Source organism: Manis javanica, chromosome 4 (assembly GCF_040802235.1).
Source record: "Manis javanica isolate MJ-LG chromosome 4, MJ_LKY, whole genome shotgun sequence".
Taxonomy (NCBI): Eukaryota; Metazoa; Chordata; class Mammalia; order Pholidota; family Manidae; genus Manis; species Manis javanica.
Genome location: NC_133159.1, coordinates 74981844 through 75007974, shown reverse-complemented (window position 1 = coordinate 75007974; position 26131 = coordinate 74981844). Strand labels below are relative to the sequence as shown.

Here is a 26131-nt window from a genome sequence, read left to right as displayed (position 1 = left end):
CAGGGTAAGAATTGACATCAGGTCTGGCTGACCTAAGGGAACTTCTTTTTTCATTCCAATTTCCCTAGTGGCATCACCCCTCTGGGGAAGGAAGATGTGCGCTTAAAATAAGTAACTGGCTCCCCGGGGGGAGGGGTGGTTAGTCCTCAGAGACAGAGGCTTTGCTTCACCGCGAAGCCCGGTCTGTGTTTGCGTGTTAACTCAGTCAAGTTGATGATATCTCTGATGTTGCCCGTTTGCACGGTTCCCTTAAGAGTCTTCCTGTGTAATTTTGCTGATTCTCCCAGCAAAGTAGCAAATTACGGAAACGGAACAGGAAAACAAGAAAACGCAAAGCACGTTGCGTACGGGATCTCGCTTTTCTTGGCCGTTCTCCGGACCCGTAGCCGCGCCCTATTACGACTGCGTGGGTGACTCGCTTATAAAAGCTCGTCTCCAAGCGTCTAGTCGCCACACGCTCTTCCTGTTCTACGTTTGTGTGTGTCTTGTTCCTCCAACCGCAGTGGCCGCGAAGATGGCGTCTACCAGCCGGTTAGTATGCCCGGCCGAGCCCGGCCAGCTGAGGGGCGAGTGAATGCTGGGGGTTGCGAGGCGGCTGCGAAAACCGCCGCGCCGAGCAGAGCGCCCCAGAGGCCGCGTGGGGTGCGGCGGGGCCGTAGGGCCGGCCCGGACAAAGGCGCTTCTAGCCGGCAGGGCTGTCGGGTGTCGCAGGCGGTGCCGGCCCGGACAAAGGCGCTTCTAGCCGGCAGGGCTGTCCGGTGTCGCAGGCGGTGCCGAGCTGTCGGCGTTACATCCAGCGTCCGAGGTCGTTTGTCACCCAGGCACCACCCTGTGGGGGCCCCTGTGTGCCCTGCCCCTGGCTTTGCGTCTTTTGCGGATGTTTCAACTTTCGGGTTTTTTCTTGCTAATTTTTTTCTTGCGCTTGTTTTTCCATCTGTGGCTCAGCCAGCCCTGAGTTCATGGGTCTTCCTTTCCGAAGAGCGGGAAAGGGTTAGCTCCAGGCCCCTGTCGGTTTGACAGCTACAAAGTTAGGAAAGTGAGCATTGGTAGCCTGGTGGAAACTGATTACCATCCCAGAGGCCCTCCGAAGTGGAACCTACCGCATCTCCGAAGAGTGGTTAAGTTCCTTTTTGAGAGACTTTTTTATTTTTATTTTTATTTTTTACAAATTTCTTCTGCATACTTGTGAAGAAAATGTTGCCTGCAAAAGGTTACGTAGGTATGCTGGGAAGCTACTTTTTAGTATATTTTTTAAATATGATGTATGCAGCCTTAGAGACAGCCTTTAATCCTGTAACCTGAAAAATGTATGCAGACCCTAATTAAATCTCTCATTACCATTGAGGTAGATACTAGTATTTTTGTAAAAGTGTAAACTGAGTCATGCCGATGTTGACTTTTTGAAAGTTAGTGTTACAACAGAGGGTGGAGTTTCAGGATCCTTGGCCTCTAGTTAACCCATAATGTATCAGAAGTATCAACTTAAATTCTGTCTCTTCTGGAAGCCAACTCTGGCATAATTTTTATGAACTTGTTATCCTCTGCGGAATGGAGTTACAATGAAAGCCCGGATCACAAAATAGGAACTGGCCAAGTCCAGTCCCTTTATGGTAACAGAGAAGACTTATTCTTTCATATTACTGTATTTTAAAAATGTGGGGCATTGGAGAGTCAGCTTTTAGCTAGAACAACTTGGAAACAAATCTTATCCCACAACAGTCTTGTTTACTTATTGTAATTTTGTGATCAATCTGGGTGTGGCTCTTGTCAGGTAACGCTTCCTAGTAGGTAAATGGAAAACTTAAGCTTCCCAAAGGCATTGTAATGCCGTTTATATTCTCATGGCAGTAGATTTGAAAGGTAAATAATGGTCGTATTTGGGCACAGGTATTGCATATAATTTCTAAGAAATGTTGCAGTAGTTAAATATAGTAAGGTGGCTTGATAGATTGCTTACTGAAAGAATATACTTCCCTCTGTACACCTTTATTTTCTTCATTTGTTAAGAAAATGTTTGAAATAAATTTTTTCCAGACATGGCCAGCTCTTAAATATATGTGCCATTGCAGTTGTCCATCTCTCAAGTTTTTCTGTCAGTGAGAACAAAGGTAAATGTTAGTATATTTCTTTAGCTTTTTTTTTTACCTTGTGGAAGATGTACAGTTACCAGGCTATGAAGCTGCATCATATTTTCACGGAGAAGAGCATAAATGCTGTGAACTCAAATTCCACCACTTACTCTCAGACTTCAAATCATTCCTGGAGTATAACCTTTAAAATGGAGATAACGTTCATCCTGTAGGGTTGCTCTGAAAATAAATAACATTGTATAAGCACCCAATAAATAATAACTATAAAATGAGGTTTGGGATTATCTGGCTCCTTTGGTTGTCTAAATTGTTTTACTATCACTGGTGGTTATTTACTCTATTCCTTCCCTATTGTTTCTCTCCCTTCCCTCACCACCCCACTCCTGTGGTTCCTCTTTTATTACTCTGAGCGGTAATTTGATTAAAAATTGACTACCTTACTATGGTCTCATTTTGTTTCAGATAGGTAACACTTAAAAACAGTGCAAAAACAAGAAAAAGAAAAGCAGTTTCCTTCCTTCTCTCCCTCCCAGCCTCTAATTCTCCCCAAAGACAGCCATTGTAACAAGTTCCTTATGTTTTCCTAGTGATTCTGTGCATTAACAAAACTTATGCATGTATTTTTAATATCTTCCCCCAAAAAAGGAGTCTAATGTAAACTTCTCTTTTTGCTACCTTTTACCTTTAATGTGAGGTTAGGGTGCCCATTTAAGTGCACAGTTAACGAAGGGAGCACATACACGTAGCTACCACCCAGCTCAAGGAATCAAATACCAGTAGCATCCTGGAAGCTTCCTTTGTGCCCTCAGTCATTACCCCTTCCCAAAGATAACCACATCCTGACTTGCAACACCATAGATACATATTTGCTTTGTCCATTCTAAAGTTCATATAAATAGCATTTGTATATCTCTGTCTAGTTTCTTTTGATAAGCATATTGAGAGTAATCCACGTTAATTAATGTATGTAACTAGTTAATATGTCCAGTTCTGTAGAAAATCCCCACTTCACTCTTTTTTAGCTTATCTGAGATACTGCCTTATCACATATATATATGTATTTGCACACACACACTGCAAGATACCTGTATAGACTTAATAGTGCAAAATAAATCAGTTCTTTCCTTTGTAACCCGTGTGACACAGGCCTGCCCGTTTTAGGCGTTGTAATCACTGTTACTCTGCTGGCATTTTCCTAGAAATTTTGACAGTTTTTAAAAATTTGTAACTGGTTAGTATTTATTTGTCATAATTTATAAAAATATTTTCTTGATAGGAATTTATAGAATCAACGAGAATATAAAGCAAGCCCCCATTTCCCAATGAAAAAACCCAAGATGTGTTCTGGTTAACCAGAACATACAAATTTTGGGGCTAAGTGTTATTTCATCAGTTTTTCAGTGGGAATCACCTTTTATGTTGAGAATGTTCTGGATTGTATTTGCTAGTGTGAGAAACTTTATCCAAACCAAAGGTAATCAGTACATACTATAAAGAATGGTTGATGTTGTCCTTTAGGTGTATTTTTGTGATGGTCCTGATATAACCTTGTACTGTTACTTCAGGTGAACTTTTGAAGAGGGCTTATTTTCAGTTGATGCCAAGTGGTTGCATTGTGAGGTTGTACTCCCAGAAATAATTACTAAGTTTTTGATAAATATCTCTGTTACTTAAACTGATTCTGTCAGGTCATTTAAGGTATGTGTGTTGTGTCTTCCCCAAACTGCTTTATTTTCAAAATAAAGTAACTGAGCTAATTATTAATACCATAAACAGATTAAAAAGTAGCTTTTGAAACCATTTCTCAAATGCTGACCAACTCCATTCTGGACTAATGAAATCATCAGGTCTTAAGTTCAGCTGAACCACATCTACCACCATACTTTACATACCTGTTAGGTTCAGTGTACTATTCAAAATCTATCACTAAAATACCTAGCAAGTAGAAACAGACCAGAGAAGTGGCAAGGCACACAAACAAGGATGACTATATGCAAATGTTGCTGGTTATCATGGTAGCTAGTTATTTCTACACTAATCAATATATTTAAAAATCTTTGTAGCCTAAATGTTAAAAGAAAAAACACTTGTTTTCTATAGAAGTTTTTAAAACCTTTGATGTCTGCAAACCAGTAACTTAGAAAAAATAATATCAATGCAAATTACCTGTTAATTGCTATCTGGAATGAAAGTGATGTAACGATGTTTATTTTGAATATTTAGCTTGAATGTATTGTAAATGTATAATATTGGAAAAGTGTTCAAAACCCCCCCTTTGTTCCCACAAAAGACTATACTTTGTTACATGTTGGTTGGGAGGACATAAATTTTTTTTTTTTCCCATTTAGTTTGGATGCTCTTCCAAGAGTCACATGTCCAAACCACCCAGATGCGATTTTAGTGGAAGACTATAGAGCTGGTGATATGATCTGTCCTGAATGTGGCCTGGTTGTAGGTGAGCAAGTTGGTTTTAACTGAAACCATTATTTTGGGTACTTGGCTTTGGTGTATTTTCCAAACTTTGTTTTAATGAATACATACTGGCTTTTCTCCCCTACAGGTAATTCATATTTATTGTAAAACAAAGAATTAGGAAAAGAAGCAGTAAAATCAGGGACATCGTATTATTTTCTATACAAATGCATAATAATGTGGGGAACATCTAAAATTGATTCAAAAGAAAAGGCCCTCTGTCCTTAGTCTTCTGAGTCCTTAGTCTTAAATATTTGATGGGGTGGGGGTGACACTGATGCATACAGCATAATGAATGAATGTAATCCAACTTTAGTAGCTTTTATACATTTAAGATGTGGTTTATTTCAGAGCAGTAAAGATATATATTAGTTACATTAGTATTGAGTCTCATCTAAGGCGTTGTGGTCAACCAAAAAATTTGATTGTGATTTTCATTTGCTTATATGGATTGATTCATGAATTTCTAGTATAACAATGTTATTGCCAGAAATGTCACTTTTATTCATACTTGCTCACTAATCTAGATATGCAGCAGAACTTTAGATATGGTCTGTCCAAAAATTACTCTCGTGGTGGGTTTGCAGCCAGCACTGGAGAAAAGGAGGAATATTTGCCAGTTTGAAATACCCTGGGAATGAAAATGCTACTCTCCAAAAATTACTCTCATGGTGGGTTTGCAGCCAGCACTGGAGAAAAGGAGGAATATTTGCCAGTTTGAAATACCCTGGGAATGAAAATGCTAGTAAGGTTGTGGGAAATATAACAAAGAATGGTGGTGAATACACTCTTGGAAGTTTCCTTCTTGGAAGACATTTGTTAAAATCCAAGTAGGCTGCTTTCCTCAGACCTCCAGTGAGTTTTAAATCATACAGGGTTGTTAATAGGAATTAAAATCCATTTGCAATTGTATTCTACTTAGTAAGCAGTGTTAACAACTAATACACTATATGCTAGGCAGTTTACTAAGTGACTTATATAATCGTTTAGTTCATCCTCAAGAGAAATGTATGAGGTGAGTATTTACATTATCTTCATTTGAGAGATGAGGAAGCCAAAGTTTAGATAGTCTGGTAGTCTAGCTCCACTGTCTGCATGGGAGCCAAATTACTATCTTGCATTGCTTTTCATGAGTTTAATCTGAGATTTGCAAACTATGACCCACCACTTGTTTTCAAATGGAATGGATGTTAAGAATGGCTTCTACATTTTTAAGTGGTTGAAAAAAAATAAAAGAGTAACAATATTTGGGGGCATGTGCAAATAACACCAAACACAAATTTCAGTGTCCATTAATAGTTTTGTTGGAATGTAGCCACACATTTGTTTGTGTATTATCTATGACTGCTTTCGTATTAAGAGAGAGGAACTTTGGAGTTGGAACAAAAACCATATGTGGTGTGTACATCACTGCTGCTCGGTGTACAGCATACCCCAGTAATGCAGTTACAATAGCACTTTGGGTGTCAAGCATATCTCTATATGGTAACATTTATTTGCTTTGTTAACCACTGCATACCCATCATGTCTAAACAAGAAAAAAATGTGACCTTTGAATATCATGCTTTTGAGACATGGGAGTGTGGACTATTTTGTTATTGAATTAGATGGCCACGCATTGTGTTGATTATTCATGGTACAATAGCTGTGCCAAAAAAATAAATACTGGCATTATCAGACGAAGCACTCATCACAGTACTACCAACCCAGGAAAAACAATGGGTCAGAAGGTTCAGAAAATGTAGAGTGGAATATCTTATCACAGAAGAATTTCTTCATAAAAATTAATAAAAATAAGGCTGCAGCTAAAGTAAGTTTCTGAGTGACTCGTGTAGGCCAGGTATAGAAAGCCATTTGCCATTGATAAGCTAACTCATATTTAATTACAGTAACTGGAGAAGTGTGTCCAGAGAATAAATTATTTAGGACTTTTAGCCTCTTAGCAAAAACAGTTGCTTGAAGAGTTATGGACATTGGGAACATCAATAGTCAATTAAAATTCAAGGCAAATTATTTCAAGTATTTTTCCTAGACCTTTGATGACTAGACAGATGTTACTGATCCTGCTGAGTTGTTTATTCAAGGAGTCTATGTGGAGTCTGCAATTTGAAGTGACTGAATCATCTGCATGGAACAACTACAGGAGAGACTTAATTTCAAAGAAGTTGCAAAAAATACTAATTCAGTACAGTCTGAGGTAGAATCTGCTAAGATACGTTAAAACTCATGGTGGTATGTGAAGCAGAGGAAGACTGAGTTGGACAAATATACAAAGATTATGAAAAGATTTTAAAAGTCTGTAGTTACTCATTTTATTATTCAAAAGCAGGTACATTGTATGTGAATCTGTCATGTGTTACTGATCCAGTAGTTAACTTCATTCACTTCCATGGACTTAACCATTATCAGTTCTGTGAATTTTTGTCAGAAAAAGAAGCTGAATGACCTGACAGCACAGTAGTTTGGTAGCTTAGCACTGGCAGTTTTCTTGTTTGTTTGTCTGTCTTTAGCTCAGGGCTAAAGTTGAAATTTTTCTGAACTAGTACTTCCTTCAGCAACTACTGTTGAACACTGAATGACTTTGAAAATTAGCTTTTCTGCATACTTGCTAACATTTAATGAATCAACCTAGAATTGGAAGACAAAGCAGTTTTAAACTGATAGTGTAGTAAAGTCGAGTTGACAACAGTTTTGATTCAAAACTTTTGAATCACAAGTCATGTCAGTTGCCTTGATATATTTTATATGCTTTCATTGCTGTCAGAAGTTAAAAGAACCAAGATCTTCAGTCCCACACAAATCTGCAATAGATAAAGTACCCAAACTCAAACTATATTTTAATTGGTGTTTTTCAGAGCTGGATGCAAGTGCAAAGGAAATACTCATATTTTAAAATCCACTCAACTATGCAATTAAGGAGCTTCCACCTAACTCCCAGTTGGAAGTGATAATCTATGATGTAATGACATGTTAAAAGGCAAATATCAGAAGAATGTAAAAAAAGTCTATGCATGCCTTCTAAGCATTAAATATGCTTGGTTAAAATCATATGTAAATGATTTTGATGATAGGGAAATGTCCCCCCAGAAGAGAATTCTATTCTTAGTAGTAGATGTATATTACAACAAATTATACTTATTATTATATTTTGAAAACCATCAATTAAAAAGTGAATTTTTTCTTTTTATATAAGTACTTATGTAATATCTTCAATTTGGCTATTAGGCTGTAAAGCCCAAAATACTGTGTGGCCCTTTACAGAAAAGGTTTCCTGAATTCTAAGCTAAATGAGAACATTCCAGTTCTTCCAAAGTATTCAGATCAAATTCGTAATGTTTAAGAGTCATGCAGAGACAGGAGATTGAAGATAACTTCAGCAGCTTCTTGGCTCTCCTAACCTCTGTAGCCATTTAAAAAGAAGTAGTGCAGAAATTTTATGTTACATTTTCAGCCCTTCCATCAGCTTCACTTCCACTTTGACCAGCAAAATAGGTGGGTAAGGTAAACCAACTGGAGAAGGAAGATATAATTCACAAGGCCTATATTCTTTCTTTTTTTCTTGGAATTCCTATTTTTTTAGTTGCATTTTTCTGTTATATTAAAAAAGGAAGTGAATTCTAATTTTGCTTTCTTTATGTATTAGTCTTAAACACCACTATTGGATGTACTGTATATCCTAACTAAAGCTACTAGGCTAAATTTTAAGGCCTGAAAATTGACAAATAACTGGTTTAACTTTTCTATTTCTAAACAGCTGTTTTAAAATACACAGTAGCCTCATTCATAGGTACTTTTGGTTAAATGTATAATATGTCCTGCAAGTGAACAGTCTATATCATGACCAACAAGGGCAGGCAGGCAAGAAAGTTCTATTTTACTAAAGAAACCATCAGTCAAATAACATTGAAAATAGCGTGATTGAACATGACACTCCACGAGTCTTAATTTTAAAGATACGTATCATTGTCAGGCATCAATAAATTGGATTGTATTATATATTTAATTGAGTTTGCAGTATCATGATGGTTTAAAGGGATATGCTTTTGCCAGCTCAATTCAGCCTATATATCTTATGTTATGGAGACAGGGAGGAAACTAAGCTGAGCAAATAAATAGTCTGCAGTCCACTAAGGGCATAAAAATCTGTGTTTATTTTTAATATTTCAGGTATTGATGTTCATAGAGATTTAAATCCACACAACATTATGTTTTCTAATAACCTTGGTACACATGGTTTAATTGTGCTTGCCTTAAAATTTCACATAGCTGGAAACTTTTTAGATTACATCATAATTATTGAGTAAGCATTTTGAGTAGACTTTGGTATAAATAATCAAGACAACTTCAGAAACTGGAACTCCTTTAGAATTGTTTTGGACAACTGAATTAATGTTTATCATTAACATTAACTCCCCTCAATTTCAAACTCAAGATCAGATACTGCTGAACTGTCATCTCCATTGTCGTATATTTACCCCCTCAACTGAGTCAGCAACTAGGAGAACCAATTATCATCACCCTTTTTAATGAAATAATTCATGTTAAAAAAAGTACATTTCTCATACATGGTGATAACTGCCTCTTCTCCATCTCTAATAACAATCTTCTCACAGTCCTTCAAACCTTCATTCATAGGCTGCTTGAGGAAGGCCACTACTCATTCTCAAAACTGGTGCCCACATGTTTTAGAGTTTTCTTACAGCAACGGATACTTTCAGGAAAAAGTTTAATTACATAATAAACTGCCTCAAAACTTAGTATCTTTTAACAACCATTTTATTTTGCTTGTGACTGTACATGTCAGTAATTTGGGAATAACTCATCTAGGTCATTGTTTCTTTCCATGTGGCACAGGCTGGACCTGGAGGATCCACTTCTGTGATGGCTCCTTTGCCTGCATTTCTGGTGCCTCTGCTCCCTGGCCCCATACGGGTCTGTTGTCCTCCAGGGCTTCTCTCCACAGTCATCTCAGAGTAGTCATCTTGTCATATATGATGGTTTACAGGAGAAATATTTCCCAAGAGCGAGTGTTTTGAGAGAGTAGAAACGACTTGGGTGGTTGAGGGCTGTGCCTGGAGGAGGATCACTCTGTGTTCTCTCAGAGCTGCCATAGGTCCATCTGGATTGGAAGGGGTGGAGAAGTAGGCTCTGCATCAGCGTGAGAGCAACAGGGTCATGTTGCAGAACATGTGGGTGGGGTATATTATTGCTGCCATCTTTGAAAAATAACAATTTGTCATACATTTAATGTCTTTTTCTCTGTTATTCCAATGATTGTGTAGTAGTTAGTAGCCCAATTTTTTTGTGGCTATTTTTAATACTATTAACCATGTAATAGTTGTCTAATACATGTTCCTCTTTGATTTGAATTACAAGATTTTTATTTTAAACATACAAAGTGTTATGACAATGATCTCTAAAGTAGGACCAATTTTTTAAGGCAAAACTTCGTCATTTCTACTACAAAACTACTGGATCTAAGAGCAGTGTTTTGTGGGGTTTTCTCTCCCAAGTCCTCAGTGTGATTTTGTCACTTTAAAAGTTGAGCACTGGGTGGCAGTATAATCATATTTGGATTATCAATTTGTTCATGAATATGATCTTGTATGTTTACACATTGAATTATAGCCAGCAAAGTATTAGGTTAATAAGTTGCTGTAATATCTGTTAAAACATGAGATTGGTTATCATGACTTTCATAAATGAAGATTTCACAGAAAGGTGTTTTAGAGATAGTGTAATTTCTACTAGTTAGAGCCACTTTTTGTGTACCATTTAAAACTTAATTCTTTCATTGCTCTTAAGAGCAGTATAAAGAAAGTAACAATAATTTAGGTAAGTTTGAAAGAGAAAAATTAGTCAGTTTGATCTTTACCTCCTTAACTCATTCTGGATATTGTTTACAACAGTGAATCTGAAACATGAATGCATTAATGTGCATTACCGATCAGCTGGGAAATATGTTTTAAAAGATTTCAGGCCCCATTTCCAAAAATTGTAGTTTAGCTCATACATTAGTAACATACTAAGGGACACAAATCTGTACTTTCAACTTTACAGTTTACCACATTTTTTACATCTTTTGTACTTTAAGAGTTTTCATCTTTGTTTTTATATTTTCCGTGTCTCCAGACCTGGACTGCAAATTCCTGTACGGTAGATATTTATGTGTGTTGTAGCTCCTGGTGTATCTTGAAGTCAGTGGCCCTCAAGTCTAGGCTTAGGTCTGCTAGTTAGTTAATAAGTTACTTAACTATAGTCAAGTAACATAATTTCTCCAAGCTTAACTTTCTTCATGTGTAAGATAATTGTGTGTCCTCCCATCAAAAAGGGCAGATATCATACATCTCAGAATTGTTAGTTATTGTTAAGAATCAAATGAGACAATGTGTAAAACATACAGTGTAATTTTAGTGAGATTTCGTTAATAGGTATTTTGGGAACTCGGGTACTCCTTTTTTTCTTAACCTCATTGAAAAAGAGGGTGATTTTAAGTCTAAGATGCTATTCTTCATAGCAGGTCAGTTGCAAAATGTGTTTGAGTTGATTGATAGCTATGGGTCTGGCATATTGAATGCTCCATTTATAGTACTTTAAAGATTGCTGGGTTACCATCTTTAAATTTGCACTAAGCAATGTTTCCTAAAGGAAGAAATTTAGAGTTAGTTAAACATGGCCAAGCTGTATTTTTAAATTAAGGAATGTATGTAATCAGTTTCAAATCTTGCATTGGCATCTCTTACTAGCCCTCAGAGACAGCCTTAGAATTTTTAATTTAGATGCTCTTTTCTCAAGCATTGGAGAATTACTAATTCTACTTGATTAACACAGTCTTTGAGGTAGTTTTTTTCTATTTCACAGAAAGGGAAACTGAGACTTGAGTGCTTGGGTAATTAGCTCAAGATTCCACATTTTTTAAGTGACAGAGCCACTTAAATCCAGAACTGCAGGACTTGTAGAGCCTTTGGTGTTTGTGTACCACATTTTCCTAAAGCACTGTGCTAGTCAGGGGGACCAATAGAAATATGAGATGCTGTAGTAGCTAGGGTGTGATACAGGTGGGTAAATCACATAATGATGTGGTAAAAGCTGTATTACAGATCTTCCAAGTTTGTTGAGAACAGGGATGAAGTTGGTAACTTCTGGGGCAATTACTGTTGAATTTATTTTATGTAAAAACATTAGGAACAAGTAAGGGTTTATGGAGAGAAAGTCTTTCAAAGTACAGGGAAAAGAAACATGCCATAGTGTAGAGGCCTGGAAGTATTAGTATGTGAATGACTAAATTTATCATGAGTAAGGCTAGTGTTACCTTCCATCAGAGTTGCTGTTCTTTGTCTTAGATGGCTGCTGCTACAGGTGCTTGTATTTGAGGAAAAGTAAGATGTATTGAGATACTCAGGGATATAACTCATGCATTTTCCTTTACAAAACTAATTTCTAACTAGTAACAACACTGTTGACTTGTACAGTTTGTTTTTTGTGGTGGTTTAAACACCATGTAAAGTAGGCATCTATGGGCTGGGCTGGAAAATAAACCAGGGTGTGGTTTGATTCTAGGGAAAAATTCATATTGAGTTCATACCCAGTTTACATTATGCGAACATAAACTGACTTAGAGGCTGGCTATAATTATTAATAGTATTTCTTTATAAAGTATCTCCTGATCAAATACCTCTTCCAAATTATCTTTAACCCAAGATTTCTGATAAGAATGTATAGGAACTCTAGACTAAAAATCTGATTTCTTTTAAATATCATGAGAAGAAATGGTAGAAAAGGGTTTAATGACTGAGGGAGGTGTGGAAACTAATGGTGCATTTCATTTTCAGTATTAGATCTGTTGGGGGAGCGTGGTGTATTTTCCTCAGTCCTTGTCCCCGCTGCGACAAAGAATTGAAGGGCAGAGACACAGTAGTGAAGCAGAGTTAAAGTTTTATTTAAAGTTACTTAAGGACAGACAAAGTACAGGCAACCTCAGCAAGGAGAGGCGCCCTGAAGGTTGGAGAGAGAAAGTTTAAGATTAAAAGGTTACAAATTTAGAAAGCGCCGGCGACCTCAGGGAGAGGAGTGCCCCGAAAGGCTGGGGGTTCCTCCCTTTTAAGGATTCTTTAGGAATGTGACAAAGGGCTGGGGGTGCAGACTTCTTAAGTGGTTTTTGAATACTTAGAATTAACTCAACACAAGGAACTTCCTGCTCTGATTTCTCCGTGGGATACCGCGTTTTGGTCTGGGAGCAGATCAAACAGGCTGCCTGCCCAGCCCCCAGGTGGGCTGAGTTACTGTTTGTTTGCTAAAGAGTAAGTTAAGAATCTTAGATTTTTAACTTCCTGGGTCTTAAAATATAATCTTTAAGATGGAATTCTTCCTGCTTTTCACTATGTTGTTTATATGGCTGGGCCTGCATGCTAGTTGCCAAGGTTACAAACTACTTAATTAGGGCTGGAAGAAGAAGAAAAAGCAGCATATAGGTAAAGGTAAAAAAATAAGCTGAGTCTGCATGCTTAGACATGGGCTATGCTGAGGTACCCTTCTTTATCTGGGGAATATTCAAACATTCCAGGCCAAGTTGCTCCTGGCTTTTTGAGCTTTAATGGATTAATTTTGGGTCTTTTTAGTAGACTTTCCTGGCCTTTTTCTCTTTCTACCCTCCTCATACCTATTTTCCTGCATAAGAGATTTAAAGACTAGAGTGTGTTGGCTTACATAGTTTTCCAAAGAACTTTGATTTTTTTCATTTAAAAAAATTTGATACTTAGAGTTTGTCCATCTTGAATAATATAATACATTCTGATTATTGAACTTGTAGAATTACCAACACATTTTGGAAAATTCTGTAGTTTAAACTAAATTATTTTAGATACATCTATTCTATAAGAACAATTTGGAAAATGTTCTAAGATTGCTACTTCTGATTTCTTGACTACAGGTCATATACCAAAAATTCTAAGTATGAGCAGTTTATAGGAAGACAGCAGAAATAATTGAAATTCTGGCCAATTCATTTTTAAATTTACAAATTTTTGGTTTCTTTTTCAAAATTTTCAAAAATTCCTCTTTAAATTTACAGTGAGAAACAGAAAACAAAAACTCTTCCGAGAGTCCATGTCAAGCTAGAAAAACAGACTCCAGCGTTAGTTTCCTGGCTGCTCTTGTATGTTCCAGTTTTCCCCTGCACCGTTAAGGTTGCTCCCTTAAACCATTTTTGTTTTAATGTTATGCTACAAAATACCTTTGGTTGAATCTATAGTTTATAGCTTGCATGGTAAGGAGGCTGATTGTTTACTGTCTTTTGTATTTCCTTTAGACTGTAAGGCAATGTACTTTAATTCTATTGGACTTTCTCATTTCTCTTTCCCTATCCCATTATTCCTTGCAGCAGAGGCTGCTGGTTGTTTCCCAATATCTATTCCCCTATTCTTTTATTAGTAATAGAAACCCTGAGTTCTATCTGGGAGTGTGACTCCCCAGATGGATTATATTTCCCAGCTTCCCTTATTGCTAGGTATGGCCATGTGATTAAGTTCTAACCAGTTGGTTGTGAATAGAAGAGATGTGTGCACTCTAGATCCTACCCTAATGGATGTGCCCCTTTTCTCCCTTTCCACTGGCTAGAATGCAGACGTAATGGAGGGAACTAACTACTAACAGCCATCTTATGCTACAAAATGCAAGTCATGATGAAGATTGCATATCAGAATGATAGGAACCTGGGTCACACTAATCCAGGGCTAGTTATTGTGGACTGTTAATGTGTTTAAGTTCTATTTTGTTTAAGTCACTGTTATTTTTGCTTTGATTATGAATCTACCTGTATCCTTCCCAATATATTTCTGGAATCATACTGGGCATTCACTTTGTTTGGGTCACCTGTTACCTGTCAGGGACTGTGAGTACCCAGAGAGTCACAGAGTATGGATGGTGATGGATTGGAAGGTTGTCCACCATCACCACCACCACTGGACTTGGATTCACAATTCTTTATTACAGAATACTTAAGCATAAAAATCAACGAGAGGCTAATGAATACAAACTGCAATGAAGAGGAGTAGTAGCCATCCTATGGACTTAACAGAAAATCTCTGCCCCTGATACAGTTTACTAGAAGAAAGTTAATAGGAAGTAACTGATTTTTTTATGATATGAAATAAAGCTTCCATAATGTTTCTATTAAATGTGGTCAGACAGAAGATAGCACAAGGGGACAAACAGTGGAACTGTTTTAGATAGCAATTAGCTGACTTAACACTAAAAAATTTAGTCAGTAAAGCAGAGAACAAACGTGAGAATAAAAAGAGGGAAAGGGTAAGTGGTAAAGATAAGATAGCCATTATGGTAATACTTGAAGATCCAGGTCAATACAATAAAGTATTAAAGGTAAAGTAGAAGAAAACTTCACAGTCCTCACAGAAGACCCTCAGGGTTGCAAATCAAGTATCCCACCCACCAGTGGGGAATGCAACCTTTAAACATACACAATTCTCATTAATAAAAGATTTGCAAGTAACCAACCAGTAAAAACTTACCTTTGAAAACAGTTAAAATTTTACTGATGAATTACTTCTTTGTGACAAATGTCAGAATATAATGAAATTAACTCTGATTCCTCAGTTTGTCGTGTGGCACAAAAAAGTCACAGAACAGTTTCTTTTAATGAATTTATATATGAATCCCCCAGAATACAGTGCTGAATTCTGTTTGTTAAATTGTCACATGGAACAGCACTGATGACTTATTCATTGATACTTCTGGCTCTTCTGCTACAGGGCACGGTTGTACTTTCCCACCCCTTTGAGGTAAAACATCATCTCTTGAATGGCTTTGGCCAATGACATGTGAGTGGAAATGTTACTAATTAGAAACCATTAAGTCTGCATAATTCATCACATTCCCTTCCCCCACCATGGTGACTGGCATGTCTCAGAGATCTTAAATAAGGACAGCATAAAAAGCTTGTCCTGTCTCTGTAGTATGAATAAGAACTTCTGAAATTATTGACTACAGACTATCTTACTTGATCGTAACATTAATACAAGAATAATAATCTGCAAACAGCTATGGTTGGTTTTTATAATGTAAGAAGACAGTATAGTATGTAAGAAACTGGTCTAAGATGACAGACATTTAATGAACTCAGCACAATATTCCTAAGCACAATATTCCTAATATGAGATACTCTGAGTAGAATGCTTTAATTGAACACTTTCAGTTCACCTGTTAATTTTTACATAATGTTGACATATTGGAGATGTTTGCTTTAAATCGAAAGGGGTTGTTTTGAAAGTTCTGACAAGTGCTTTAGCTATAAAATAGAAATGAGAGGCACTGGAAAGGAAACAAGTTCATTACCACTGATGGAATTGTATATCTAGAATATTCAGATCAACTTTTAAAAATAGTCTGTTGAAAGTGGCTAAATACAAGCACATAAAATATTATAGCAATTACTAGTTAGGAAATGAGATTTTTTAATAGAAAAAAAAGGTCTAGTAAATGTGATTTACATACTTAAGGAAAACCTTGTCCAAGAAGATTGCAAAAATTGTGTCATTCTCAAAATAGTATATGTTTGGTGCAGTTTAATTCAGAATCAGTATTTTGGTGCGAGTCAATTTGAGTTAGAATTTAGTAAGGTACAGTTGCATACAATAAATGGACAGATCCCAAATGTACAGTTTGAATTTTGACATTGCATATACTGATTTACCTTAACAGAGTAATCAAAATTAGATCATTTCCTTTATCTCAGAATTTCTCTTCTTCCTCTTTCTAGCTATTAACCTCTCCTCTCCAGTAGCAACCATGTACTTATTTCTGTCCTCATAGGTTATTCTGCTTTGAACTTCCTATAAATGGAATCATATAGTGTGTTCTTGTGAGGTTTTTGGGCTCAATTTAGTGTCTTTGAAATGTGTTTATGTTATGCATGTACCAGTACTTCATTTGCTGAGGGTATTCCATTATATATATTTTCCTGTTAATGGACATCTGGATTGTTTCCAGTTCTTAGCTTATATGAGTAATGCTGCTATGAATATTCTGGTGTGAGACATTTGTGACTAAATACTTAAGAGTGGAATTGCCAGATCAGGGTAGATGCCAAAATAGTTGAACCATTTTTAACTGGTGTGAATGTTTTTGGCAATTATTCTCAATTTCTTACTGAAAAATTAAGAAAATGAGAGTCATTCTCTTTGAAATATGGTAAAATATCTTAGTTACTACTTTTTGGACACCAGTCTTCATACATGAATTGAGAACTGTCCATATGTGTAATATATAAATGAACATACTGAGTGTGTTTTACTTTTTTGGATGGGGAACCTGATCAAAGTGTTAAGTGATCATACTCATAGATGGAGGAGGAGCAGGTCTATTATATATATATTATAGTAGCACTGTTACGGGTTGAGTTTGTTCTCAGTTCTTCACCACAGCAAAGAATTGAAAGGCATAGACAAGTAGTGAGGCAGAGTGAAAATTTATTTGAATACAGTCCTAGGGCGGAGCGGGCCAAAGTCAAGGTAGACAAAGGCAGGCCTGAACTTTTAGGGAAGGGTCTGTTTACTTAGTGGAGAGGCACTACTTTTGTTGGGCGCAGGGTGAGGTCATTTGATTGACAGCTCTAGTTACACACCCAGTCCTCTTAGTGCATGTATCTTCCCAAAATGCACAGATAAAAGCTCTTGGAGGGGAGAGGAGCAAAATTGCAGTTTTATTTTAATATTATGAGGAGGTGTGGTTTGGGCAGTTGTAGTTTTATTCAGTTGTGCCTGTTTTAGGACCTGTTTGGCCTGGTTGCAATAGGCAGGAAGTTATCTCTGCAAAACCTTTGTTGTCTCCAGTGGGAACCCCTACCTGGGCAGTTTTTCCTTGAACCTTATCTTCCCTTTCCCCGATACTCATATCTATCTTGAGACCTACATTCATAGCAGCACTACTATTTTGGCTATGATAAATTTTCATATACAGACTCTGGTGTTAATTTTACAAAAGTCAGTGTGTGGTTAAGAAAAGAACTGGTAAAAGTCAGCATATTTCTCTGTTTCTGAGACACTCAGATTGTGTAAGGTTGTGTGTGTGCAAGCTCTAGTTGGTAGGCTGCATTGTTGTCAGAGGCTAACGACACAAATGGTGTAGCTGGCTTGTATATACACTTAGCCTTTGAAGAGATTCTGTATCGCAGATTCTTTGCAGAGCAACTTCATTTAGGTTTTCTTCAAATGAAATCCTTTATTCTTACTTGTTACAAATGGTTTGACCTATTGATTGTTACTCATGCACTTATAGTCTGGTTAATGGTTTCATGATGTGCTGTTTTAAGTTATTTATTTGTTTTTTAAAAATGCTGTTTTGAGCAACAAAATACAAAAAGAATTACTCTTAGCATAAACTACAGATTGTTGAATGAGTCATGTAGATCATTCTCACGTATGTGGAAAATTACATCACTTACCCAGTTCTGTATTTTCTATTTATGCTACCCTAGGCCAACTTTTTTTTTTTTTTTTTTTGGTTTTTTTTAACCCCCTAATCCATCTTGTCTTTATTTCCCCCACCAGAAGGGGGGTAATGTCAGAATATCTTGTCATCTTATTTTCATAGCAGTAAATAGCTAATACCAAGCACTCACTTAGCCCTCCTTTTTAAGCTCTTTCTGTGCACTGTACCTGTGTTAGAATCTTTACAGTCATTAAAATATGAGGTTATTGAGAGATTTAAAACTGAGGAAGTGAGGACACTAAATGAGGTAATTAACAGCGAATGTAGAGTCCACGTGCTTCACCATTATATTAATCGTCTGTCAGTACCAGAACTTCCAATTGCTAAGGTAACTGATTTCTGCCATTGCTGTCTCTTTTTGTCATGTATAGGTGAAGATGAAAATGGCCTGCTTCCTGCTTTCACCTTTATCACACTATGGTGGAAAAGCTTTTACAGATGCAGTATACAACAGACTCTGAAATCCAGTGTACAGTTCAGTCTGTGTGATCTTAGGCAAATTGATTTTATTTCTTAAGTGTCATTTATAAGGCTGTGAGGATTAAAAGACAGTATTTACCAAGGCATAATGTCTAGCATTTTCAAGTGTCCATTGTTAACTCTTGTCTGCTGTGGACATATTACCAACCATTGAGCATTCCCCTCAAAGCAGTAGTCATCTTGAATAATTCATGTCTAGTTTATTTGCATGACATACTTAGCCACTGCCTTTTTGCCTAAAAAGGAAGTTTGTCTACCTGGCTACTCAATGAATTCTAGGTGTAAAGCTTATTCTGTATAAATTATTTGGCCAAAATATTTTCTCTTCAAATAGTTTTATATTTACTAAAATACAGACTTAGGCTTAGTTATTTGCAAAGTGTTCCCATGAAAACTTAGTAACTTTTTACATTAAACTATGTGCATTAGTACTATTGTGAACATTGCTTTCTGGGCCTTTTTCCATGCATCTTGAACATTCTATGCAAATTTTGGTTCTGGGTTATCATACTACTTCATCAGCATCACATATGAATAGCTTTTTTTTTTTTTTTTTTTTTTTTTTTTTGCTGTTTGTCTTTATTTTGATTAGTTTTTTTCTTCAAAGAATTAGAATATGACTAATCATAGCACAGTGATGCTTTAGGCCAAATGTCTGAGACATGACATTTGTTGGAGCCTTGATGTCCATGTTGAGATTTCCTGGGAATAAAAGGGTTGAGTTGGGTATTAGAACAGTGTTAAGTAAATCCTAATCTTGCTGAGACAATTAAGATTTGTGCTTATATTCTTAGGTGACCGGGTTATTGATGTGGGCTCTGAATGGAGAACTTTCAGCAATGATAAAGCAACAAAAGATCCATCTCGAGTTGGAGATTCTCAGAATCCTCTTCTGAGTGATGGAGATTTGTCTACCATGATTGGAAAGGTAATACATCCATTTGGCAGTGAAATCAAAGTGCAGACTGACCAAAAGACCCTGGGAGTTGGGAAACTTTGCAAAATTATCAGTCACTGCTCCAGTGAGGAATCTTGATTGGAGAAAAAGATTTGCCAGTATTACCATTGTGAGTGAAGGTTACCTTGTGCATTTCTTCCTTAAAGGGGAGACCAACAGACTGAAATTATGAAGTTTTTATAATATATCAGGCCCTTGTTCTCATGAAGCACATTTGAAGAAATGAAGTTGATTATAGTATGGTGTTTATAAGTTCACACTGATATGTTCCTTGAATGTTAGAAATAAATCTATTTTCCCTCCATGCCATCTAAGATAAATTGGAGCTCAGCATAGCCTATTTTCTAATATCGGTGAAGTTATGACAATTACCTAAGCTTTACATTCCTCATCAGTAAAATGAAAATAATAGTACTTCAGAGAGATATTGAGGGTTACATGGAAATGTTTGTTAAGTATTTGTAACAACATGTAGTGTACAGGATATGTTTAATAAGTGGTAGCTGCTGCTATTAAGGCAGTATCTTCCTGATACCTGATTTATTTTTGCTTCACCATCTAAATTGGAAGTAGTAGGGGGCAATATTTCAAAGGACTAACCAAGGAAGTGCTATTTTAGTACTTAATCTATACTACTACTTAGTTTTAAGGAAGTATGAAAAAGTAGGTCATTATTTTGTCATACTCTAAAGTACATAATCAAATTTGAAGAACAAAGTGTAAGCTATGTTAAAAATGTGCAGTTTTATAGTCAGTAATAATCTTACGTAGATGATTTCTGTTTGCTTTAGCTTTACAGGCTGGAAAAAAGTATACTAAGGATATTTTAAACTAAGATTGTAACTAATTGCCACTGTGACTTTTTTTCATGTTTAATTGTTTTCAATAAGAAATACATGACTCAAAAACAAAAGTGTAAAAAACAACACAGTAAATTTTCCTCACCCTTGACCCCCAAACTTTCAGTTCCCACTGTAACCCTCTTACCCTGTCAAAAACAGGTAACCACTATTAATTAGTTTTCTTCTGCATCCTTTGAAAGTTGTTTATGCTTGTATGGCAAACAAGGACTTTTTTAAGATGTTACATTTATCATACACTAAATTGCTGTATGTATTTGGGACTATCTCTGACTTTGTCTCCTTTCTGGGCCCAGGTCTAGTTAGTTAAGTGCCCTACCACACTCTTAACATCTGGTAGCCTCAGTCCTCCTTTGTTGCTCTTCTTTTCTTAGCACTTTCTTCCTTGATCTTTTCCATGTACAGGTTATGATCACTTTGTTTAAAAACAAAACAAAACTTGGTTATTACTTTCACTGAAGTTTTGGTTAGTTACTTGCAGGTTGACTTGGGGAAAATTGATTCTTCATGACAAATCTTCCAATCCAAAAACATAGTGGGGCATTCTATTCCTTTGGGTTGTAGGCATCCTTCAAGCAGTCTTTAAAAAGTTTTCTCCTTGAAGAAAACACACAAATGTTTCTTAACTTGATTCCTAGATATTTATCATTTTTGTTGCTGTTGTCTTGGAGTATTTGTCTTTGTCTTCTAACTTGTGTGTATATATATATATATGTGAAGGCTGTGACTTTTGTCCATTTTGACCTTGCCACTCAAATGAATTCTTTTTATAGCAGGTTTTCAGTGTTCTTGACTATTTTAGGTATACAAAAATACTGTCTGCAAATAATTCATCACTGCCTTCCTGAATTTGTACTTTAAGTTTTTCTCTTGAATGATTTTAATATAATTACACCAGTGTGATACATATAATCATGTTGTGTAATTACATTGTATTGGCTAGTTCTTGTAGTACATTGTTAAAAAAGTGGTAGGAGGTGCTGGTATTTTCTGGCTTCTGTGATGGTGCTAATGTGTATTAATCATTGTGCTGGCTTTGGGTCTAGGATCATGGTTTTCTAATATGAAAAAGTACCCATTTGTAGTGTTTTAGGAGTTTGTGTCAGAAGGGGCATTTTGAGGTTTGCTTACCTGTCCTTTTTTGTTTTAGCACCTTTGAAGGGTGATCATTTGACTTTTCTCCGTAGAAGTGTTAAGATAATGGTTTTTATTATTAGATTATCTAATAATAGATAAGATCTTACATTTGATAGAAAACCTGTTTAGAACCATCTTAACCTGGTACTTTTTCCATTGAGGAATAGGGAAGGATGCACAGGGTAGATTTCTTGGGCATATGAAATCAGATCGTATAGTTATGTTTTCTTAGAAAATGTTCATTCATGTTTTAAAAATTTTCTATAAAATTATAAAACTTTATTTTAATAGGGTACAGGAGCTGCGAGTTTCGATGAATTTGGTAATTCTAAGTACCAAAATCGGAGAACAATGAGTAGTTCTGATCGGGCAATGATGAATGCATTCAAGGAAATCACTACCATGGCAGATAGAATCAACCTCCCTCGAAATATAGTTGTAAGTTCTTGTCTGTTTCCTTTAAGCCATTCTGGCACTGATTTAGCATGATTTAATGAACACATGAAATTTTCGTATTGCAACTAATTAAATGGCCTAGAGTTAATTAAACTTAGTTTCTCTTTGAAGGATCGAACAAATAATTTATTCAAACAAGTGTATGAACAGAAGAGCCTGAAGGGGAGAGCTAATGATGCCATAGCTTCTGCTTGTCTCTATATTGCCTGTAGACAAGAAGGGGTTCCTAGGACTTTTAAAGGTAAGGTTTTGGTTGAATAGATAAAAATGTTCTCTGTGGCACATGAAAGTAATAGACAAAGCCACACAGCTCTGACACTGTACCACCTGAGTCGTGTCGTCCTGGTGTCATACAATAATCCACCTAAGTATCATTTTCTAATAGTGCCTACTTATTTTGTTCCTTGAAAAAAATTCATTTTGTAGTGTATTTGTAAAAAATTGTATTGACCACGTTCTGTACCTGTTTCCCCAGGTAAAGTCATGTTAGTCCATGTAACCCTGTGTTCTTTGCTAATAAGATTTTTGACTAACTTTGTGGTATTTTGTGGGCTTTGAGCCCTGGCATCATAAGCCAGAGTAGGCCTTTGTAGAGGAAAGCAGTTTCTACTCCTACAACTTTTTTAATTGAGGTAAAATTGGTTTTTAATTGAGGTATATAACAATGTAATTTGACATCTGTATACAACTACAAAGTAATCATCCCTAAAAGTCAAGTTATTGTCCATCACCATACAGTTGACCCCCTTCACCCCTTTTTGCCTTTCCCCACCCATCTTCAGTCTGTTTTCTGTATGAGTTTTTCTTTTTGTTTTATTCTAGAGTCCACATAAGAGTGAAATCATGTGGTATTTGTCTTTCTCCATCTGACTTATTTCACTTAGCATAATACCTTCAAGGTCCATCAGTGATGGTGCAAAGGGCAAGATTTCACTCTTATGGCTGAGTAGTATTCCATTATATATGTACACCATGTCCTTAATTCATCTGTCGATGGACACTTAGGCTGTTGTCATGTCTTGGCTATTATAAATAATGAAGTGAACATGGCACATGGCATATATCTTTTTGAATCAAAATTTTTGTATTCTGGGGGTAGCTTTCCAGAAGTGGAATTGCTGGATCATATGCTAGTTCTCTTAAGTTTTTTGGGGAACCTCCATACTGTTTTTCATAGTGGCTGCACTAATTTACATTCCCACCATACACAAAGGTCTCCAATTTTTCCACATCCTCTCCAACACTTTGAGAATAGCTGTTCTAACTGGTGTGAGGTGATGTGTCATTGTGGCTTTGATTTGCATTTTCATAATCATTAGTAATGTTAGCTTCTTTTCACGTGCCTGTTGGTCATCTGGGTATCTTTCGGAAAATACTCAAGATCCTCCGCCCATTGTTTGATTGGGTTGTTTAAGGCATGAATGAATTTTTTGTGACTAGAATGTCTTTTGTAATCAGAAATGATAGATTTTAAAATGAACTATATGGCTTACATGGATTTATTTAAATTTTTTCTCTTTTAGAAATATGTGCTGTATCACGAATTTCTAAGAAAGAAATTGGTCGATGTTTTAAACTTATTTTGAAAGCACTGGAAACCAGTGTGGATTTGATTACAACTGGGGACTTCATGTCCAGGTTTTGTTCCAACCTTTGTCTTCCTAAACAAGTGCAGATGGCAGCCACACATATAGCCCGTAAAGCTGTGGAATTGGACTTGGTTCCTGGAAGGAGCCCGATATCTGTGGCGGCAGCAGCCATTTACATGGCCTCACAGGCATCAGCTGAGAAGAGGACCCAAAAAGGTAGGATTCTTTGTTAGGAAGAGTAGTGATGAAACTGTGAAGGCTGTAGTATGTCATTGTGTCTCCATTTTAAGTATGAGGGAGGTGAATATCCAACCCACTTTTAAAAGGTTTCTTAGCATCAGAATGTAAGAAAATACAGTATTTTGCTTTTAAGTAGTTCATAAACAACAATGTTTGGAGGCAAAATCCTGTCTATAGATTTGCTTTTTCTTTTCCATTTGAATTAAATTTTAATTTTAGTTGGAACATTTTTCATTATCATTTTTATAAAAAAAGAAGTTTTAATTTTTTCTCCCTATATGTTCCTGGTTATTTTGAATAGTCCTTCCCCTCCTCCCCCCTCAACACTTACCTTTTTAAATTTTGAGAGGAGGGGGACATGCTTTCCATCTCACTGCCTGGCGTGGTTCCCTATAGACAGGCACACTAAAATATGTGTTGACCATCAGTCGTGCTGTAACATTTTACGAAGCCTATTCTCTTTCACCCTCTACAGTATTCACAGTTTCTTAATGAAAATACATAAGTGGTTCAACCTTCTAAAGCCATCTTGAATTTAGTGTTGTAGGGGAACTTTCACAAGTATTAAGTGAATTTATTTTGATCCCCAAAGATAAAGAAAAAGGAGCAGGCAATTAATTCTACATTTAAAAATGAGGTTGGGAAATTACTTGCTATACTAACTTTGTAATACCCTATTCAGGACAGCCTTTCACCTCAGCTTAGGTGGCATGTTTCTGAATTAATGAAAGTAATAAATTATATAGAAGAATGATAAGAAAGAAGATGACAAGCATTAGTTACTTAAATATGCCATTATCCACTCCCTTTGGCTTCCATTCATATTTTTTAGGGAAGTTTTGAGTCTTCGAGTAAAATCTAGAAGTTGCAGCTAGACAGATTGTCCTTACCTTCCTAGTCATAAGATTTATCTAATTGCAACAACACAAAAATGTTTATCTTGGCACTTAATGCTGCTTGTCTTCTACATGAAGGGTTTTCTTGAAATTTAAGGTATTTTTCTCCCTTGCCCATAAGCCAGTTAATATTCATCAGTGTCTCTGTCTGTAACAAAGTAATATAACATGAGATAAGGAAATTCAAAATTGGCTAGTTGCATACTGATGGCAGGCAGCCACACTGAAAATCTGTAAAAACCTCACTGATTAGAAGCAACTGAAAAGGTGATAAAATGAGTCTATATTAAAGGGTGTGCTTAAAAAATCTATTTTAAGTAACTAACCAAATAATTGTTAAGTGGCAGTCCTTGAGACTTCTTTGAATAAAAAGGAAGAAAAGGGACCCTTAACTTTGAACGGTAAAAATGGACCCACTCTTAGGATTGACTGGTAGACTGTAGAAATGCCGATGTGAGCTCTGTATGTATGTGCTAAGGTGTGTGTATGTGTAATAGTGAAAAACATCTGCAGTACCCTATAATGTACAGCTGTTTGATATCTGTCAGATGTATTAAGTAGAAAAAAGGTTGCAGAACAGTATTTACAGTATGATCCCATTTTGGTTTTAACCTCTTAATAGAAGTTAGCTGCTAATATGGTGAACTTACATAAGAATATATTCATGCATTACTCTGTGACCCCAAAAAAAAGATTGTGAAGAAAAAAGAAGTGTTTAAATGCATTGACAGTATAATAGTTATCACCCACAGTACTGTGCCCCAAGTACTGTTTAAATGTTTTACATATAGTAAACCTTTTAGTACTAAATGGCAACCCTTTAAGGTAGTAAGTACTACACCATTATTAGTAACTTTAGCCCCACCTTTTGCATTTTAGAATGTGTTCCCAGTATCAGTTTTTAAAATCAGTGTTTTTGGTTTTGTTTTTTTCCACTTTAGTGTTTTATACCACAATATCACACAAATTGGAATGTAGGTAATAGAAGGGAGGTAGGGTGGAAGTTGTATTTAATTTTTATTTTTGTCTTCCAGAAATTGGAGACATTGCTGGTGTTGCTGATGTGACAATCAGACAGTCCTACAGACTAATCTATCCTCGAGCCCCAGATCTGTTTCCGACAGACTTCAAATTTGACACCCCTGTGGACAAACTACCACAGCTATAAGTTGAGGCAGATAAACCTTTATAAATGCTGAACTTTGCCTGTTGTACATAGCCTATCCAACAGGCTGGATCGAGCCTGTAATAAGGAAAAACAAGAGACATGGTACGCATTCCAGGGCTAAATATTAATTGCTTGGCATTCTATATGTACATACTAGTGGCACATATTTAATGATTTAAATTTCTTAATTGAATTTGCTTTCTTTTGTAGCAATCTAGGGAACAGTATTTTGGAAGATATTTGAAATTATGTAATTCTTGAATAAAACATTTTTCAAAATAA

At 36.3% G+C, this 26131-nt stretch overlaps 1 protein-coding gene across 1 annotated transcript; it reads left to right on the top strand.

Annotated features, from left to right (window-relative positions):
* Positions 1-389: 389 nt before the first annotated feature.
* Positions 390-26131, top strand: GTF2B (general transcription factor IIB). The gene is made up of 7 exons (XM_017679137.3): positions 390-531; positions 4439-4545; positions 19340-19473; positions 21792-21938; positions 22068-22197; positions 23480-23761; positions 25716-26131. Exons 1-7 carry the CDS (start codon positions 515-517, stop codon positions 25847-25849), a joined length of 951 nt encoding a protein of 316 aa, XP_017534626.1. The 5' UTR covers positions 390-514; the 3' UTR covers positions 25850-26131.